Source organism: Aquila chrysaetos, chromosome 13 (assembly GCF_900496995.4).
Source record: "Aquila chrysaetos chrysaetos chromosome 13, bAquChr1.4, whole genome shotgun sequence".
Classification (NCBI taxonomy): Eukaryota; Metazoa; Chordata; class Aves; order Accipitriformes; family Accipitridae; genus Aquila; species Aquila chrysaetos.
The window spans coordinates 23,036,876-23,058,041 of record NC_044016.1 but is presented as its reverse complement, the minus strand read 5'-3'; the positions used below and the strand labels follow the sequence as shown (position 1 = coordinate 23,058,041).

Below are 21,166 nucleotides of genomic sequence, written 5' to 3'. Positions count from 1 at the left end.
GCTCTCCCTTTCCCCCTCTCCCCGGACCCGGATGGTGAGTGGCGGCGGCGGCGGCTCCTCCAGGGACTGTCAGTGAGCGGCTCCCCCCGGGCCTCTTGTCCTGAGGGCGGCGGCGGCAGCGGCCGGGAAGATGGCTGCGGCGGCCTCCTGCTCTTCGGCGGCGGCGGCGCCGGCCGGGGCCGGCTCCGGGCCCGGCCCCGGCCCCGGGCCTGTGTCGGCCGGGCCGGGCTCCTGCGAGTGGCTGCTGCTGCGGGACGGCTGCCTGCGCTGCGACGCCGACGGTCTCTGCAGCCTCTGCTACCACCCAGCGCTCAACGCCATCCTGGCCGTGACCGCTCGCGGCGCCATCAAAGTCATTGACGGCACCTCGGGGGCCACGCTGCAGGCGTCGGCTCTCAACGGTGAGTGCGGGGCCCCCGCGGCCTGCCGGGGCCCTGGGCCGCGGCGCGGGCCGGGGGGCGGGAGAGCGGGCCCTGGCAGCCCCCGGGGCGGCTGCGGGGCGCGATCGCGGCGCTGGGGAGCCGCGGGGGAGGCGGGCCGGAGGCTCGCCTGAAAACAGGTGTTGTGGTGGGCGAGGGGTTTCCGCGGGGGGGAGAGGCCGGGCTTGGTTCAGGCCCTTGGTGCCGGGGGTTTCCCCTGGCTCTTTTTCACCCCTTCTTGTTTTTCAAGCACGAACGGTTCCTACTCTTCGGGTCAGAGATACTCGTGTGGCCAGCACGCAGGCGTTTTTCTTCTGTAAAATGTATTGGCGTGGTTACTAAAGGATTAAACCGGGATGGAAGCCTGTGATGTATAGGGCTGTATTTTTTTATTTTAGTTTGTTAGGTGTGCTTGTGGGTAACATAATGTCGAACCTTCCGAAGGTTAGGAGAAACGTGTTACGCGGGATAGGTGTACTTCTAGTTCTTATTGATAACTGATGCTGTAGTAATTTATTTCTTGAGCCTTAATCTGGGTTTGTTAAGAAGGCTTATTTCTTATAGGTGTCACTTGTCTTGTAGCTCAGAATTATTTAAGATCAGAGCCCTTCATAAAGTTATTTGAGGATATGTTTTTATACATATTTGCATAGTTCCTCAGGCTGCTGAGTATCTTGACTTTCTCTGGCGCTAGTAACAGTATCCCTGCTATTATGTCAAGGAGGCACGATTATGTACTGACTTTGTGGAGGCTAAGACTGTAGCATCTTCATAACCACGAAGCAACTTTCTTCGTTGCCCATTGATGTTTTTGTACTGTTTATAAGCTCGCTCTATAGCAAAAGATCTGTATGCCGTTAACAGCTTTTGTTCCTGGTTCATTAATGGTTCTTAAATTGTGGTACTTGTCAGAATATTGGCAGGGGCAGGGGGCTTATTTAGTATGTTGTGAGACCAGCCCTAGAAAGATACAATTCTTACTAGTTGTGTGTTTCCACGTTCAAGTTCTCCTTAGAGTTTTATAGTTGGGCATTACTAATAAGACCTAGCTTTGTTGAGTGGTGGTAGCGAAGGGTTGATGTTTGCCACCTGAATGTGGCAGAGTAGTGTTAAGAATTGTATGGAGGTGCTATAGTCTAGGTAACGAGTGTACTTTCACCTTGACAACCAGCACCTGTATTACAATGTCAAACTGGAGAGAACAGGACAAAAATCTGTGATTTCCTTTCATAAGTTAAAGTTGGTCCATTGTAAAGTGTAAGGGTTAAGTGTTTGGGGCAATAAGAAAGTTTTGTGGAATTATTAAGAAGCTGTCAGCTGCTTTTGTTGTCGATTGCTTGTATTGAAAATGAGACTTTTGTGTGATGCTTCCCACTTTGTTCAGAATTCAGATCACTCTGCTTCTGTAATTCCGTTTCTTGTACCGTGCTCTCTCCTAAAGTGCTTTTTTTGTTAATAACTTCATTTTTTACTTTTCTTCAAGCTATTGCCAGAATTTGAGAATTGCTTTTAAGTTGTGGATGAAGAGGGCATAAATCGAGGACTTAATCTTTAATTGGTTGTCTATGTAGGAGATGTTTAATTCTCATGAACAGAAAAAGAAGTGAACTGTAAATCAAAGCCTAAGCTGTTGTTTTACACTTCTCTGTGATAGAATCCTTGCAAGGGATTTGATTTAGTATTCAGAATGCTAATGGCAATTCTCCCCTAAATAGTGACTATTTAAAAATAACTTACTGCTTTGCTTCTGTTACATACATTCAGTCTTGTATACTTCCTTTAGTGTCAGTCTTCTCTGTGACAGCATGACTGTAAAAGATGGATTCTACTCCTCCTCATATGAAAAAACAGATTTGCTTGCAATCTACCCAAATTTTATCTGTGCAGTATAGCTGATGATTACGTTACTGGAAAAAAAATTATAACCTTAGTTTAATTTGAAGAAACTTTAAATGAATGTCCTTATAGATTCTGACCAGCATGCCTGTCAGAAATCTGGTTCATCTCAGCAGTTGGTGTCTGTCGGGGCTGTTAGCAACTGTGTTCGCTCTTGTTCTCTCCCTCTTCAGCCCTTCTTTGGGAAGAGGAGGAAAATGGAATTCAACTGTTCTCTGATGTCTGCCACTCTGTACAGTGTGAGCCCTTTTCATGTAAGGTAGTAGTAGTTGGACACTCAAACCTGTAGACCAACTCTGTTGCTGCTCCCTCCCCTGCCATAAATGATAGGTCAAAGGATATTGTTGCTTCAGGGACTTCTGGTGCTATAACTAAAAATAGAGTCCCTGGGAACTACAACTGCTTCTCTTGGGAGACTGCTTGTCCTCCTTGGTAATTAGGGCTGCAGGTCTTTTGCCCTGCCAGAAGATTTATGTTGGACAGAAATGCTGTTGCTCATTACCCGAGGAAAAACAAAACATAGCAGGCCTCTCTTTTAGAAAGCAGAGCAAGAAAAAGGATCCCCCATCAAGGGAGGGGCAGAGAAAAGGAAACACCACCAGGCCTCAGTGTTGCTTTTATTTGTAGTTGCAGATCACTGCAGCAATACTTTAAGGTTTGAGCTCATTCTCAGTGAAAAGACAGAACCTGTGGAATACTGAATCTGGTAGAGCGTTGGAGATTGCCTTTGTTAGAACGTAAATGCAGATTGCTCTCTTTGGTGTGTAAAAGAGCAAGACAGAAGATTCACAGCCAAAAGACAGTTCAGTTACAGATCAGGTCTAAGCATTAGGATGTAGTCTCTGGTCTGCGTGCTTCAGTTTCTCATGTGAACATCATTGGTCTGATGTACGTGATGATCCAGGGTTTGTTCTTCTCAGTCCAAACTGTAGGAATCCAATAAGGATTATGATTATTATTATTATACTACACTGAATCTTCATCAGATCTCTATTGAAAGTGTGTGATCATCTTTAACTGTTTCTTGTATGGGCACTGTAGGCCTATTAAAGAGGACCAGGTGATCATTTGCAACAGCCCGGAGCATGGCAGTGAATAAGAATACCATTGGTAAGGGGAAAATCAGGTGATCCTTTAACATTAATCTTTGTCTTACCTGGTCACAAGGTTGTCCATTTTATTCTACCAAGGCTGTTGCATGCACACTGTGCATTTCAGAGAGCCAGACTGGGAGTGCAAGGACAATTCTTGTGATTACTGGATATTATGCATTTGCATGTTTGCTAGTAGTGGTTAGTCAGGACTATTTTTGAATCTGTCATGCAAGTCTATCAAGTACTTTATTTTCCCTCTTAGGCATTTAAATACTTGTGTGCTTTCAGTTTCACATTGAACACTAGTGGCCAAAGAGCATGAATGATCATTCTTCAAATACAGCACTAAGGATGAGCCTTTTCCTCTGCCAAAAAAAAACCCCCAAAAAACCAACACCAAAACCACAAACAAACCAAAAAAGCCAGACAACCCCCCACTGAAGAATCAAAACAAACTTCCAGAATAATCTTGAGTGACTCTCTTAGTGTTCATAGAGATGTTTGATTTATCAGTTCCTTCCATGTACAAATAAAATAAGAAAACTGCTTGAACTGGGACAGTGCTGTAATTCCCAGAGAAGTTTGGCCAGGAACACAATAGAATGTACTGTCAGATGGACAGTGACCATCTTGAATGTTTCTGTAGGTTTTTCTAGATTAATTTGACATAGCAATAGCTTCAGAGCCTTGTTCACTAAAATGCAGTGTTTCATAGCTAAAGCCTTCTAAATTACTATAGAGACCCTAACAGTAATCAAACTACAGACTTCTGAATCCATACAGGGAAAGATCTGTTCATTGTACATATGTACCAGTTCCTGTAGGGGAAACTGAGAGTCTGCATTGTCACCAGAGGCCCTCAACCGCTGTTCCTCCAATAGAAGAATTTAGAATGAAATAGGTCCCAGCCCAGGAGGCTCACCTGTGGCAGCAAGTTCAACACCATCGTCTATCTGTCAGCATTCCCTTTTGGGAAGTCCTGTTTGTCTTCAGCTGGCTCACTTTGAATTATGGAGCCTTGGAAATCTATCGAGGGATACCCAGTTCTGTTTCTTTTTTGATTCCTTTCTATGTGATGCAGGAGGCAAAACAAGAAGAAAAGATTCTCTTTTGCAGCTTGGAAGTCATAGAGGGAGTGTACACTTCTTATAATCTCTAGGAAGAAACTGTTGGGATACTCTGCCATCCAATTCTAGGCTTGAATTATTTGAAGGCATCAGCAGCAGTTTCAACTGTTTCAAGCTCGCTGTGGTAATACTGCTCAAGTTGTCTCCATCATTCCTCAAAATTGGGGCGAGTTTCTTCATCTTCTTGGCTCTTATTTTCATTTGTTCAATTATGAGGCAAATATTAATAATGAAGGCTGTTGCAATTAATACAGAATTTTCTCCTTGTTTACTTTCTCATCGCATGGGGAGTGTTGTCAAATATCTAGTGATCTGCTACAGCCCACCTTGCGTTTTAGTATACTTGGATGACAATGCTAATCTGGGTAAAATGCTTCTCAAAGAGATCATTCCAATGATTTATGTGATCTTAAGGTCATTCATGAAGAGCCTTAAGCACTTCAAAGAACAGAATAGGTGAATTGTTAGATTTCAGTTCAATGTTTCATACCAGTAAAGATTCTAGACTGCTGTGTGCTCCATTTGTCTGCTAGCTTAATCAGAGTATGTCAGTTATCCCTTATTACTTGCCATGCATCTTGCCAGACTGTCAAGATGCCATTAATTGATATCCAGGCTCTGTGGAAGCACATCTGTATTATCTTCTGCAGAAGCTAAAATAGAGTAAAAATAGAGATCTCTTCTTTTCACATGCCTTTAAAGGGATGTTTGCATTACTGTGTTTATTGCAGTGATCCAGAAGTAACAACAGACAGCGATGCAGGCATATGTTATGTTGCCAGACAAGATAGCACAACATTTTTCATTTTATTGGCAGATCATTCATATCTGGACTGATGGATTCGTGGCTGTCATTGCAACAATGGCACTATATTATTAAGGGTTGCAGAATGCTTTAATGTCAGATAATCAGAAATTTCCTAGCTCTCTGCAAATGGACTTTAAAAAGGTCTTTTGCAGGAAGATGTATCTTGAAATACTTCTTACTGACCCGAAGAGGAAGTACTGTGCTCTTGTGTCAGGGATTTGAACTTTGACTTCCTGCCCCATTCCATCTCACAGATAGTTAAGGTATTTCTCATTGATATGAACAATCCTCGGGAAGATACTGATTTTCAGCCTCAGTGCTGATTGTGGCCAAGCTTTGGTCAAGACAGCTTTTAATATGCTTATGTGGTAAACCCTTCAACTCAGCTCTCAGTCATATTGTATACTGCAATATACAAAATACAGAAAAAACTTGGCAGAAATATGTTCTGGCAGAGATAATTGATTAGTTCAAGTCCAGAACATTATGAAAGGAAGCAGGAAAATCTCTATTGGACTGGAAGTAATGGGAATGTGGAGAAGGTTTTTGCTTTGGATTGCCCAGCCTAGTGATCTTTAGAAGCCCTGATCTTTTTACTATTCTGAACATCGTGGTGATCAGTGGTTTGGATCTAGTATACTCTCTTGTCCTATAATTGGTCCTTTCTAGCAGCCCACCATAATGTTAGCTGGCTCAGTAGAACCCCTTTCTGAGTCTTTAGTTATATTGTTTATAACTAATTTTATGATTACTATTGCATTGGTATCCATAACTTGAGCTTGAGTGAAATGCAACACCTAGAGTTTTATAAAACAGTATAAGAAAAGTCTGTCCTAGACTGAAGATTCACCTTAATTGTTCCTCTCAAGCTTTTAATAATGATTATGTCTGATTTTTTGGTATGGTGTTGATCTGTTATTTCAGGTTTTCTTTCCAAGTTACTTTCAAATCAGGAAACAAAGCTGTCCATCCTTGCTGTTATGAGTATTCTTTAATTCTCCCTGAACAGTATGATGTCTTTAAAAAATGCTTCTTAGGCTGTCTTGGAGATGGAGATAAGGCTTACAACCATGTGGACTCTAGGACAACTTTTGAGCATATCAGTCTGTCCTAGGTCATGCTATGAGATAGCTTGTTGCATGTTGTCTATTCCACTGGGATCAGTAGCTGCTCACCTTTTTTTTTTAATTTTTAAATAAAAAATTTACACATGGATCAGTTCACTTTCCTGATGGTTCTTAAGTGATGCCACAGTATCGTGTTCTGTTGTTAGAAAGCTGTCCTTTAAATAGTTAATGCTCTCTTAATTGCAATGACTGCTTGCAGTCACCACATGAGTGCCTGTCACTGAGTGGACAGTTCAGGAAAGAACAGCTATTGCCCTCAGTTATTCAGTTTGTGAAGTAGGTGTGGATGCTAACACTTAGCAGCTTTTGGTTTCTGTGGAGTCAAATACTGGACTGTGTATTGGCCCAATTCCTTGCTGCCTTGTCTTTGGGAAGAGTATCAGGATTTGGTAAAGGACCCAGTGCACACTGCTGGTCCAAAAATAGACAGGAAGTCTGGTATATGCAAAACATTTATTTGGAAGATTTGCACGTATGTTAGGGGAAACAGCACTCCACAGATAAGGATGATGCACAAGAAGCAGGGGAGAAAGAACAGCTTTTGTTTTACAGCCTGGATTAAAAGTATAAAATTGTGGAAATAATAACTCATCTGTCACATAAGTGCAAACACTATTCTGTTTAAAATTTTCTTGAGGTGTTTGCCAGGGCTGTTCAGTGAGTATTTTATTGTTAATTTTTTGAATGTGTAACTTAAGAGAGAAGGGAATTTGCTTATTGTTTAAGTAGTCTTGAAAATTAGTAGCCTTAGTGAAAACACATACCCAGTCTCAAGTGCTGGTTAGTGAAGGCTTGCACAGCATACATTCTGTCGGCAGTTCTTCAGTCCCCTGTACAGTTCATGGAGGGAAAACTGTTTGATCCACTGCATGTCCTTGACCAGACTGAGTGTGAAGCAATCAGGATCTTGCCTGAGCATTTGGCAGCTGTAGGAGAAGAGTTTGATAAACTCTGTTTACTGGGCAACAGGCTACAGAGACTCTACCATGCAAAACTCCTTATGGAAAGGAAGAGCTGGGAGGGTGAGGGATGGGACTGAGAACTGTAATGGAGTGGCTGGATTACAATGGGGAGAATGTTAGAAAGGGTTAGAGAAGAAGGAAGCTGGGCAGATGGCAGTGAAGACTGGGAAGATAGGGAGTGTTTTATTGGAGAGCAAGAAGGCACTGTGGTTATTGTGGAGAAACACTGTGATAGACTTAGTTGACCTGTCTTCTGTGGGATCCTAGATTCATATTGTGATGTAAACGATGACACGCAACACTGCTCGATAGACTTTTTTTTAATAATGGAATTTTTTTTGTTCAGTTTCCTATAGCTTTTGTAAGTCAGAATTAACAAGATTAGCATTTTTCAACAAATAATCTTAGGTTCCCTCTCCATTCAATACAGAGAAAGGAAAAGTCCTTACTCTGAACTTTTGGAGGAACCTGCTTCGTGTTACCTGTAGAAGGAGCCTGGCAAGACCAGTCTTACAAGGCTTAACTTAGCTTTTCTGAATGTCCCCTTTTAGTGACAGAACTAAAGTTAAACTTACATAGTCACCATGTTCAAATATTCCTATGCTGCAAATAAGTGTCTTAAACATATAAGATCTTTCAATTTTGCCAGCTTCTCTAAAGAATTTGAAAGGGCATCCTAAAGAATAGTTTCACTTTTAAATATAACTTAAACATGAATGGATCTAGTCTGTTCTACTTCAGCTTTCCTATGTAGAAGCAGTTATTGGGAGAATATGAGAATGTGTTTAATTAATTTGAAGCACTCATAAGAATTTAGTGGAGTTGGAGCCTGGTATACTGGACTCTGAACTGACTCATAATACCAGAATGAGATCTTGGAGTTCTGCTAGAAATAGGAAATAACAGCTAAATGCTCAGTAGTTATCATATAAGCAATTACTAGAGAAATTGTCAAGAACCCAACTGAGAATATAAGTCCATTTCAATGCCTGTATGTGTGCAATTTTGATATTTCCATCTCAAAAAGAGTATAACAGAGCTAGAAACTTAAGGTGTGCGATGGCTTATGTATGTGAGACAGTATTTAACCTGAAAAAGGTGATGGTGGGGATGATTGGGAATGGGGACGTAAGAGAGTGAGAGAGGTTTGCAAAATTCTGGATGTGTGAAAAATGTAAATTGGGAGTTGATTGTCTCTTCTAGTACAAGAGCTGAGGGCATCAAAAGAAGTAACTGAGAAATAGGAAAATATGGAGCTTCTGGCTACAGAGCATTGTGGATGCTGGATGTTTGTGGAATTACAACAGCGTTGGACAAACTGATAGAAGAACGACTTATCAAAGGTCATTATATAAAAAAGAAATCACTTCTGGCTCAGAAGGTCCCTGACTACAAATTAGCAGGGACTGTGAGTGTTACAGCAAAGTACCATTGTATACATACCTTTTCTTAAATTATTCACTAACCACTTGGTTTAGACTGCTGTCTTGAACAAAATCTGAGGTTATTTGCATTTTCTTCTGATCCAGTATGGTTGCTTCTGTGTTCAGTGTTGTATTTCCTTAAAAGTAATGTCAAAAAGAGAAAGGTAGTAACTCAGCAGTCTAACATAGCTGTTGAACTACTGCTGTGGTAATGGAAGACTGCTGTTATATTTCCTCCTAAACCCTTTTATCTGCAGACTAAACAAGCCCAATTATCTTAGTCTTTCTTCACATGTTGTATGCTCCAGCCCTCTAACTGTCTTAGTACCCCTTCATGGGACTCTCACGTATGTGGTGATATCCGAGATGGAGGATCAAAGCCGGACATGGTATTCTGGAAGTGGGCTCAGAATTGCTGAGTAGAGGAGACTAATCTTTTCCCTTGATCTACTGCCTGTGTGATCCCCTGTGTGGTAACAGTTTCTTGCTGCAAGGATGCATTGCTGCAAGGATGCATTGGTGCCTCTTGTTCAGCCTGCCCATCAGGATCCCCAAGTTCCTTCTGTCGGGCTGCCACCTAGACACTTGGTCCCCAGCTTCTGTTGATGTATGGGGTTATAGTCCATACCAGGTGTAAGACCTTGCATTTGTCTTTGTTGAACTTCAGGAGGTTTGTGTCAAGCCATTTCTGTGGCTTTTTGAGATCCTTTTAAAAGGCAGCCCTGCCATTTAATGCATCAGTTGCCCTCAGTCGCCTCCCATTTGGTGTCATCCACAGTCTTGCTAAAGGTGCAGTCTGTCCCATCATCCAAGCCATTGATGAAGATAGTAAACCATACCAAGCTTTGCTGAATGCCACTCATAACTGGCTGCCAGGTAGGTGTTGAATCATTAACTACTGACTTTGCACATGGCAGTCTGGCTGGTTTTTCACTTGCCTTGTAGCCCACCCATCTGCTTTTGAGAACTTGCTGCTTCTCTCAGTTTGGTATTTTGGCAGCCCCTTATAATATTGGGGCTTGGGGGTTGGAATCTAAGCCATTTGCTGCCAAGCAGTCTTGAGAGTTTAAAAAGTGCCGTAACTGGAGATGTTTTCTCCTGTTACGGAGGCTGCAAGATACGTAATGGGTAATCTGGCAAAGGTTCTTTGTTGTGAAATGCTGCGAAGGGAATTGCTCTTGAAGAATAGGAACTTGCTGTTACTGAGCTGTGAAGTATTCCTTGCTTGTCTCTGGTTCTGGGTGGATGCTGTGTAATCTGTCTGTCTGTAGTTCGTGAAAGATGACTTTCCTGAAAATTTTTTATCATAGTTTTTCACTTTGAGAAAAATTTCGAAGAAGGCGTTGTCTTCTGTGAGGTGTTTGCAGGAGAATTGCAGGGACTTAAATTTTCACAATTTACCCGAGTTTGCAGGAAGGACTGTAGAATACCTTGTGAAATCTTTCATAATTTGTTCTCAGAATAATGGTATAAAGCTTTGTGAGCAGTTGCTTCTGTATGGTGTATAAGGCGGCAGCCATGTTAGGTACATGGAGATCTGAAACAACATAAAGAGCGTGGGCACAAAGAGCTCACCAGTGTCTTCCTGCTGATTCAGTCTCGGTTTAAGTCTGCAGAGTGGAAGAGGACCCTATGCCTGCAGAGCTAGTGAAATATGAACTGCCTTGATCTCAGTGGGTTTTTGTTTATGTTCTGAAACCTTTAAAGTGTTAATGTTAGCTTCTGTTAGTAGCTGCTTGATCAGACACATCTAGTTAATATTCATGTGGCAGTCTCTAATGCTTTGGCCCAGATAACACATCTTCCTACTCTAATAAGGATTATTAAAACCAGCTATCATATAATGAAACTGATACTGAAACAATTCTGTCCTGTTTGTTGCTAAAGGAAAAGATAAACTGTAGATCACATGTCTTGTTCTTGATTAACTAAATCCAGTTTTGGCAAATAAGGGAGTTTGAAGGCACTTTGTGATTTTAAGCTGGGTATTTCTGCCTCCTTTGGCATTCTTGCTGTGCGGAGAACATTTTCAGGGTTTTTTTTCCATGTTTCAGCTCTGAATGAATTTTTTGCTTTATTCAGTCATTTTGGACTGCTCTTCCAGGTGCTGTGGCAGATGGAGGTGTGTGTATATAGTGAAATCTGAAAGACAAAACGTTGCTTGTGTATAGCTCGTTTAAGCCTGTCTACATCACTTGCTATTTTAGACAACTTGAACTTGTTTTCATCCAATAGATTCCTTTCCATCCTTTGCTCAAGTCTGAGAATGCTTTTCTTTTGGGAAAGGAGGGACCCATGGAGTGTCTTTGCAGCAGAGTGCTTTGCTGAGGTGATGTTTAGAGCAAATAAGGGGCTAGGCCTGGACCTGGAAGATGAAACTGCACTGCTGAAGTTTCCACTGAAGATGTAGGTGAGGAGGAGAAGAGGAGGAACAAGAGAGAATCTATAACTGATAAATTCAGTAATGACGAGCAGTCATGGCCTGGTTTGGCCATGCCTTAGCCATCTTCTTGTTACTGTGTTCCCAAATGTTCATAACCACCATGTCTTTGTTTTCTTTGGGAGCCACTGATGTGAAACAATTTAGAGACAACTTTCTCCTTTTTAAACCAGACTTGCAGTGGTTTGCTTTTTGGGCTCTTTTGTGTGAAAATGTTACCCTTTGCAGCTAATCCATAATTGTGATTTTATGTAGTATTAGTTCAAAATAGTTTCCTGCAAATATAGCAAGTTAAGACAGCAAGTTAAACTTTAAGACAGTTTGGGGGGTATTTTATATGTACTGTAGAACTTCCTCAAACTGTAGGTGTTCTGATATGCTTGTCTTGGCAAACTTGTTTTACTTACGTAGCGTGCAATGAGATGTTATACTTGCTAACTGGATTTTTCAGTTGGTTTTATGATTGTGTGAATTGGTAGCAATAGGAAAGGCACCTGCCTCACAAGTTATGAGGATAACTGATACATATGGTTTTTTAATCGCAGGCACACATGTGAAAAATGTGTGAGAAGTAGCTGAGCAATGTTCTGGCATGAAGCATTTTGCCTCTAATGGAAAGGATAGTTTTGCTGTCTGCTAACCTGGCTTCAGGAAGGAGAATTTCACACACCTTATTACTATGAGTGATAATATCTCGTAAACTTGAAGCTTTACACCCACACTTCACAATAGAAAGGGGAAAATTAAAATTTTATTTTTAATTCTGACAGTAAATTTTAAGGACTTCTGCAGTTGTACCATTCCATTCTCTTGAGTTTTTGGATTCTCTTGCCTTTAAATAGCTTGATGTTCAAAGCTAATGATACTAAGTTAAGAGGATAGATAGGGCTTTTGATCTCCTGAAACCGTATCCATTTAGCTTCCCCTGTTTTTGAAATGAGTACTGAGGTATTGTTTGGATATTGTAGTTTAAATTAGAAGTGCAAAATCAGTGCACATAATGTGTGTGTTTTGCTGAGCTGATGGGATTTCTATTTCTGCAAAAATTTTACTTTAATTCTTAATCTAAAGACCTAGTTGCATTCATAGATCAGTTATGGATGTTACTTTAGATATTTGATTGGTCTTGGATCTTAGCATTATGGAAGTAGTGCTATGATGCATATGTTTACCACTCTCACTTTATAGCTGCAGATAAAAGTGTTAGTTTACTGTAATTTAGAAACTACTTGGGTTTTTTGCATGCTGCGCATTGGGAGCTTCTTGTCAAGAGAATTACTGACTTTGTGGTATGCTTTAGTGCCATTCCTGGCTAGCAGTTTTCAAGGTGAATTAACTTTTTTCAATATTAGAGGAGATCAAAGGTGTTACAATCAACATTAACCTACATCTCTTCATGATGGTGGCCTTGCATATTCAGGTGACAGACACTTTCTCTTAAGTTCTAAAGCTTTTAGGCTAAAGCTATCTGTAGCAGAGAAATGGAGACAAGTTTTTTCATTCTTCTACTTGAAACGCAAGGCCAATTCTCTAATTAGTTTGGTTCATCTTGAAGCCTGCAGACAAGGGGGCACAATAGATGCTGCTTAGATTGTTATGTATTCTCCAAATAAGTTTTTTTTGTAATATTTTTTGTAGGTCAGATTTTGATCACAGGAAATTGCTGATCTCCGTTCTGTATTGTTTGAAACAAAGACGTCGGAGGGGGAATGTTCCTTTTCTCAAATTCTTCGTTTCTGCAATCTGATGTTTATTTGCTTTTAAGTTTCAGGTTGCTAGATCTATAATGCAGTATGCTATTGGGGTTGCACTTCTAGCATGCTAGCAGCCTGCCAGGTTTCCTTATAGGAACTGACAAAATGCTTAATGACTTCTTTGGGAGTTGTTTTGGTTTTAATCCTATACAGATAAGCGGGAGATCTTGGGAAAAGCTATGATCCACTTGTGCCAAGACTGAAAAGCAAAATTATTAAAAACTTTAAATGACTATTTCTCCTTCCACCACCCAAAATAAATTACAACTGAAAAAATTAGGGCTAAAATGAGAATAACAATTGGGTTTTAATGATCTGGCTTAAGTCATTTAGTGAGTTTATGTGAAACTTTTGAACTGTGATTCGTGAAGATGCAGATCACTACTTACTGCTAGTAAACTTAGCCAGGCTGGACAGGCAGGACATAATGTTGTAGTGCCACTAGTAGGTTTTTCAAAGGATATTGGTTGGAGTCCTTTGACACATTGTAAAACTTTGATCCTGAGTTAGAAAGGACCCTTCTGCTGATGCTTTGAGGATGATTAAACTTTTCTAGGCATTTCTTCTACAGTGGTGACTTCTGTAGTCGAGACTTCTAAATTCTTTAGTTTCCTGGTTCTCAACCTACTGTTTTAATCATATGGGCAGCCATATGTGAACTATGATATAGTTTGTGACTAGTAGTAGAACCATCTTGAAATGTGTTTTCTGAACTTACAAAATTAAACTCCCAAGTTTTCAAAATAGTTTGTCAACAGTTCAGAGGCTATTCAAAGTGTAAACCAGTCAGTTGCAGAGTGTGTTTCCCAGGGTGTTGGAAGGACACTAAATATTGAATCATTTCCTTGAAGCTCCATGGACTTAGGCTAAGTGAGCTTGTTTTGGTTTTATGTGCTTTGAATAAAATACAACTGGCAATTGTAAATAACTTCCTAGAGGTAGTTTGGTCGAAGTCTTTCTGTCAGTGTAACCAACCAAAATATTAACTAGCACAGTGAGAATCACAGTTGTTAGGCAATATATTTCTTGTGCTCTAGTCATAACTTCTTGTTTTGTTTCTTAACAGAGCAGAAATACTGTGTTGATTAGGCAAATTATCTACCTCATTAGTAATCTTCATTGGCTTCTAAAAATGGGGACTGCTTACACAGAGGATATTAGTTAGCTGTTTGGTGGTTTAGACATGAGATTTCACTAACTTCACTACAGAAATGATAAAATAAGAATGGTCTAGCCTGAAAAGCCACAAGGTTTGGGGCTCCTACAGACTGCTAAACTTGTAGTCATAGGGCATGAGTGTACTCCTGTGCTTGACAGAAAATAAGGAAAGTGCAAGAGAAAGTGTTCATGGTGTTGGCACTGCTAGAAAGGTGAGCTGCTTTCCTTGTTTTCTCTGGGAAGGAGGAGGAGAGAAGTGATGGGTTAAAGAAAGTGTCCTGTAGTGATCCATCACTTGGATCACACTGAATAGACTGCAAACACCATGTGAATCTACTGAGGTTTCTAGTTTAGGGCATCAGATACCTTTTAGTTTATTTACATAATAGTTCCTAGTACATTGTTGAAACTAATACTTTTCAAGATGTTAAAACTTGTATTGGAATTTTTGTTGAAACCATTGTTTTTCTGTAGAATGACTTTACCTCCTTCCTTGCCTGCAGCTATGTTGTCTGTAGAAAGTCTTGTGTGAGGAACTCCAATGTATTGGCAAAAATACAGTTTGAAACTAGTTGATTTGCCATTCAGAGGACCGTTTTTTGTTGAGCTAGGACTAACAACTTCACAACTATGAAGTGATTCTAGGGCTCTTGGAAGTGTTTCTGACTGTTACAGCAATGATTACAATTGTAGTATACTTCATGCAGGCAAAGGCATATGTCCTATATTTTGAGAGTATATGAGTCATTGTTTCCAAAATTTTGGTGAGAAGGGCAGCTGACAACTATTCTTGACCTGAGTTTTCAAGAGAGGATACCACAAATGCAATGTGATGGATTGATGTGCCCTATATTTGGAGAAGTTGTAATTTCCATTTAACTAGATCAAATTGTGAAGAGGACAAAATTATGTAGCTGTCGTTTTCTGGATGCTTTATCTGTATGCTAGCTACCTAAATGGTGATTTTTAATTATACATAATAAAAACAGTATCCAGTGTCTGAGGAAAGAGGAGAACAGGGACAGGACTTGATTAATGCAAAATTTAATGAAACTCCTGTTCCCGTGCAACAAGAAGAGATCTATGTTGACGATCCAGCAATTTCTGCTTTGCCCTTTGGATGATGTGTCCATATACTTATAACATACATACAGTCTGCTTCTGTAGCAGCAGCAGCTTACACTTTCTGTGAATTAAAGCAATTTGCCTTCTACACAGATAGTATATTACATGGGTTTAGTTTTACAATCCATCCAGCCTTAGACACGTAATAATGTCGAGTAACATTAAATGTTTCTGGGATAATATCCATTGCTGCAGCCTTTCCTTATTATCTGGTGACTGTCTTCGTCCACTCCCACCAAACTTCTCTAACCTGTTACTGACATCACGTGTGTGGTGCTGAGCAGACATAAGCTACCTTAGTGTCTCAAGGAACACGTGTAGCATTGGCACATGTTATATGCTGTACTTAGTTTTCAGAAGTTTGAGTATTGTTTTGCTTGATGAAATGGTGTTAATCAGGCTTAATGGTAGTTTACCAATTTTGTCTTTCATGCTGATATGTACAATTTAATTCTTATTATTGATTGTCAGCTAACATCAAATACATCAGGCATCTACATTAGGCTTGAAAACACTAATTTAGGTCTCCTGGTAGGAGCAGGACCTGAATGATGGCTTCTACTATAGGAATAAAATGGTTGTAGTTGTTGATGGGATGTACAGATTTTGGTGGTTTGTTTCTTAATGTAGGAAATATAAAAGTTTGCTGAAAGTTGTAGTAGCTAAAATGATCATTTCAAGAAGTAAAAGATTTTGCTGAAGTGTTACATTACTTTTGGGAACAGATATTAAAGGTCTTTTATAAAAGCTGTTTTCTAATTGGATCTTGCTTTTTGTCTTCCCCTTTATAGCTAAACCAGGTGGACGGGTGAAATGTCAGTATATTTCTGCTGTGGATAAAGTGATCTTTGTGGACGATTATGCGGTAGGATGTAGGAAAGATCTCAATGGCATCTTACTGTTAGACACAGCTCTGCAAACGCCTGTTTCAAAACAAGATGACGTGGTTCAGCTTGAATTGCCAGTTACAGAGGTAAGGGGGGGGGGGGGGGGGGGCGGGGGGAAGAGTATGTAAATAACTCTGTCAGAAATACTGAAACAAGATGTTTGACCCTGAGTTTCTAGTGTGATATTAATGACATGTAATGGAAAAGTTTCTTAGTTACTAGGTGTCATAGGGCAATAGCTTTTTGCAGTTATCTGTATCTCAAGCAAACAAGAGCTTGCCTCATCAAGAGCACATTATTTCTGATGAAGGAACTTTTTAGTGACCAGAAGAAAGGACTCATTTACAGAGCTTTGTCAGTGCTTATGTATGGAATCTATATGCACTTCTAGAATTTAGTCTGGGCTGCTAGGCATCCTTGAATTTTTTTGTTTTGGGCTTTCAGGGAAAAAAAGACAATTAAAATCGGCTAATATGGTGTTGCTACATATGAAGAATTAGTGCTGGAATCTAACTTTTCTAGCTAGGTTAGCTCGCCTAGTGAAAGGCTTTTCCCTGCAGACCTGGCTTCCCTTTTACGTTTGGACTATTGCAGCTGTAACAGGATTCCTCATGGTTTGAGACAATATAATCAAGCATTTAGGATCACTTTAAGGGAATCTAATGTGTACGTTTTTGCTTAAAGTGTAATGCTTAGGATCTTGCTGCATTGGTTTATCTTCAGCTGGCATAGCGTTTATTAGGTGAGGTAGCATGTACATTCTTATTTTTAAATATTGCCTAACACAAGATAGCTAACGATTGCCTCTATTTTAAGGCACTCGGTGGTGAGGAAAGTAGCTTTCACCTTTGTAGTGGTCATGAAGTAAGAGACCTGGGAAGTAAATCTGTACAGCAGTTTTGATTACAAGTGAGATTAAATCTTTGGGAAAAGCATAGAGCATCTGCCAATGGTAATATTTAGAATAGTGCTTACAGTCGAAAAAACAAAACCGGACTACTAGATCCAGATTCTGAATCCTTAAAGCACTCTGAGAAAAGAGCACTTCCCACTCATCTCTGTGGGACATAAATTTATACTGACTGATGCATCACCAACAAAAACTTATCCTGAGGATTGATTTAAAATATTAATGTGCTGTTGGAGTATTGAATAATAGGTGCTTACTATGAATGAAGAATGTGTGTTATATGTGAGGTTTTTTACTTGTCTTGAGTAGGAGTAACAGCAATAAAATGTTGCTTCATAGAAGTCTCTGAAGAGAGCTTTCCAGGTTCCTCAGGCTTGCTGCCACTGGCATCATTTTTACACCCTTTGTGGGTAACTACAGAATATTGGTATGTGTGGCTGAGTGTGAAGAGACTGACAGAGGTCATAATTTCCTTTCATAAGTTTTGCTGTCTCTGGTTTGCAGTCTCACGTGGTTCAATACAACCTATAAGTTTGTGTCAGTTTTAGCTAAAGATTCTGTGGTTCTAAAGAGTTTACAGACCCTTTCAAGGTTAAAATAGAGCACTTCTCTGTAAAGGTCCCTCCTGTAGAAAAAAATTGGAAAATATAGTTCAGTAGGAACAGATTTGGGGAATTCACGGCCAAGTCAGTGAGGTGGGAGCAAAAACATTAGCAGTCTTCAGTTCTTACTTTTAATTTTAAAGAGGAGGTACTCAGACCTCAGAAAATTTTAGTCAATTTTAAGCAAATATCTTACAAATGCATCAGTCCACCTCTTTTCATCATAGGAAGGTCAAGAACCTTTATCCAAGCAAGAGCCTTGATGTTTTGTTATTCTCTAGAAGTTTTCTACAAATTTTTGCACTTAAATTAAGTGGTCTTTTTATATGATTGATCTACTGGTAATGCAGTGCATCTTCATGCATTTCTAACAGGCAGCATTGACAAGTTGTGATGCAGCTTCTATGCTGTTTTTACTTCCCCGATTTATGAACTTCCACAATCTATTGTTGTTCTTATGTCACCTGCAAGAGAGTTGGGAAGTATGAGATGCCACAAGAATTGTAATTGTCTTTTTATTGAAATCTGAGAAACAGATACAGCCTTAGGTAGGGGACTGATTTGCCTTATTTCTGTCTGTCTTCCCCTGAACTCCCCAAGGTTGTAACCAAGTGGCCATTTGGCCCATTCTCTTTGGAGCAGTTTGTGGCTCTTTAAAGGACTGGCTGGCCGTTGCCCTTGGGAAATATTTCCCTGTGTTTGTAACTTGAACACCACCACCTAACAACAGACAGAGAATTCTCTGTCCTTTGCACATAAAGCATACCTTTAAATCTTATCGGTCAACATGAAGTTAGCAGACAGAGGGACAAGCTAGAAACAGATGGGACTTGGAAGAAAAGAAGACTATAAATGGATGTTTATAGTGTTCTTTTCTAGATGCATTATTTCTGAGTTTTAAGAATTTCTAGATTCTAAACTAGCCTGGTTTTTTCTGCCTCATTTTTTAGCTTCATTATACTAGCACTGTAAGTAATTTATCTCTAATTTTGTTGCAGCGTTGTTTTCCTCGTTTTTTAAGATACAAAGCTACTCAGAAAAATGTCAAGACTTTGTTCTTGGTCTTGCTTTTTGTCCCTAAAGCTGAATGAATCCTTTTGAAGGGAAAGCATTGGGCAATAGATGTCTCCTTTTTACTTGGCTTTGATATATGTACAGTTTTAAATGTTTATATGACTGACTTGTTTAACATTGCCCTTGAGGAAACTTGTAGTAATTACTGTCACTATTGCTGAAGTTTATCCATTGATTGGCCTACAAAGTAAAATTTGGAACTGCTTACTCAACTCTGGGTCTTTTATGGGAATTTTGCTGATGTAATATATGATAAAGTAGGATATGACAAATTACTTTTCCTGGAGTAATGAAACAGGTGTAATTCTTGTCTGTAGCTCTTTAACGTGGATGACAACTTTTCTTGCACATTGCATTTTAGGCTCAGCAGCTGTTATCTGCTTGCATAGAAAAAGTAGATGTTTCTAGCACAGAGGGATATGACTTATTCATCACACAACTGAAGGATGGTTTAAAAAATACCTCACACGAAACAGCAGCAAATCATAAAGTTGCAAAGGTAAGAATTTGTACTGTCTAACATGGATTCCCAAGCCTAATTTGCTTGGCGACAATTATTGAAGCGTACAAAATGCTTGACTTAGAGTGGTGGATTTTGTTTGAAGAGGATGGAATATATTATGTGTTCCTGAATTCTTCTGTGTGAAGTTTCACTTATTAAGAGAACAAACAAGGTTAGTTTCTTGCTGATAAATCCAACTAATAAACCCCACTGAGCTTAAAATCTGAAGTTACTGACTTTCCTTGCATTATGTTCATGTTGCTTTTCTGTGTCTGTTCTTGTATTATTTCTTGAAATCAAGAGAGGGTGCAAGATGTGCATTTGTTTCTGCTTTTGACACTTTTGTGATCTATTTGTTGTTTAGATGTTAAAATTTTAAAATATAAACTAGGCACTTTTTTTCTTAATTTAGTGGGCAACGGTTACGTTCCACCTTCCTCATCATGTTTTGAAGTCTGTCGCCAGTGCCATTGTAAATGAACTCAAGAAGATAAATCAAAATATTGCTGCCTTACCTGTAGCATCCTCTGTGATGGATAGGTTATCTTACCTCTTACCCAGCGCACGACCAGAACTTGGTGTGGGACCTGGTCGATCTGTGGACAGGTATATTAAGACAAAATAAGTGATGAAGTTGACCCCTTAGTTATATCAGAATAAGCTTTTAGATGACTTTAATTAATTTGCCAAAGGAATTAGTCCTAGTCTATACTTTCTTCTCTTACACATACTGTTAATTAACTGTTTAACGCACAATGTGCAGTACATATTACTAAACTTAGAGAAACCTTTATGGGTGCCACAAGACTGTTTTTTTTGGATTCTGACTTTAATGCCAGGCAAATTGAATTCACTTTGCTCTTAATCCCAACATATACCTTCAGAAAAGTAACAATTGCAGCCCTAAATATAGGTCCCTAGGTGGTATTGTAACACGTTAATATGATATGTTCAGCTAGGCTTTACTCTTCATCATGTTTGATTATGGGTTTTACCTGAACAGTCAGGTGCGTATGACTAGTTACTTAAGTTACTGGCTTTACTCAAACTATACTGAAACCTTACTGAGACTGCAATGTTGAGATGTTCAGAAACTGCATAGCTTTAAGAGCATATGTATGCCTCTTCGGAATGCAAAGAGAGCACTCGTTTGTCTACCGAAGATAAAGCATACGTACTGTGCTGCATCATGAAATCAATTCCTTTTCCTTCATACAAGAAAGAGTTATGCCCATATTTTGTGTTTTAGGAGTTTAGGAAGTTGTTACCTTTGCAGAATATATGTATGCTGCTTCTGAACTCTCTAGTCACCTGCTATGTGTTTGGGGTCAGAAAATTTTACCTGAGACTGTTGCTTCATCTCTTTCTGATCCAACCGATAATGTGTACAGAAGCGAGTAGCCCATTATTTTAGCCCTCATAAGCCCAGACTAGTTAGAATACTGATAAATCTAAGTCTATAAATTCATTCCTTCTTGAAAGTTTCTATACAAATATCATTTTGCAAGCATATTATCATTTCTTGCAGCTCTAATAAAATTGATTTCGTCTCTTATTTCCCCTGCCCAAGCCTCCAGGGCTACCTGTACCTCACCATATTGTATTTTTGATTAGAGCTGTCCGAGATCTGTCTCTTAAGATGGTATAATGTCAAGTTAAGACAGCCCTTATGTAGGTGTTGCAAGAAAGTTTGCTTCCTTGGTAGGAAATGTTTAATATATGTTTTCTCTTTATAAGACAGCAAAAATCTCCTGAAATTCAGGGGCAGAAACAAGTGAGGCATTTTTCTGTTTAGCAGCACTAGTTCTTGGGATGATACTGGAGAAGAAAATTCTGTCAAGGAAAAAGAAAAGCTGA

The 21,166-nt window shown here is 39.7% G+C and overlaps 1 protein-coding gene across 13 annotated transcripts in view; it reads left to right on the top strand.

The window, feature by feature from the left end:
* Nucleotides 1-21,166, top strand: part of BIRC6 (baculoviral IAP repeat containing 6) — a 195,149-nt gene continuing 173,983 nt past the window's right edge. For 11 of the 13 annotated variants that reach the window (XM_030035311.2, XM_030035310.2, XM_041128485.1 and 8 more), the window contains exons 1-4: nucleotides 5-401; nucleotides 16,126-16,307; nucleotides 19,169-19,306; nucleotides 19,722-19,915. In XM_030035311.2, the coding sequence (XP_029891171.1) occupies nucleotides 131-401; nucleotides 16,126-16,307; nucleotides 19,169-19,306; nucleotides 19,722-19,915 (785 nt within the window). In that variant the 5' untranslated portion in view covers nucleotides 5-130. Of the gene's footprint in view, nucleotides 402-16,125; nucleotides 16,308-19,168; nucleotides 19,307-19,721; nucleotides 19,916-21,166 lie in introns of all 13 variants that reach the window. The other 2 variants (XM_041128486.1, XM_041128487.1) reach the window with 1 other exon arrangement.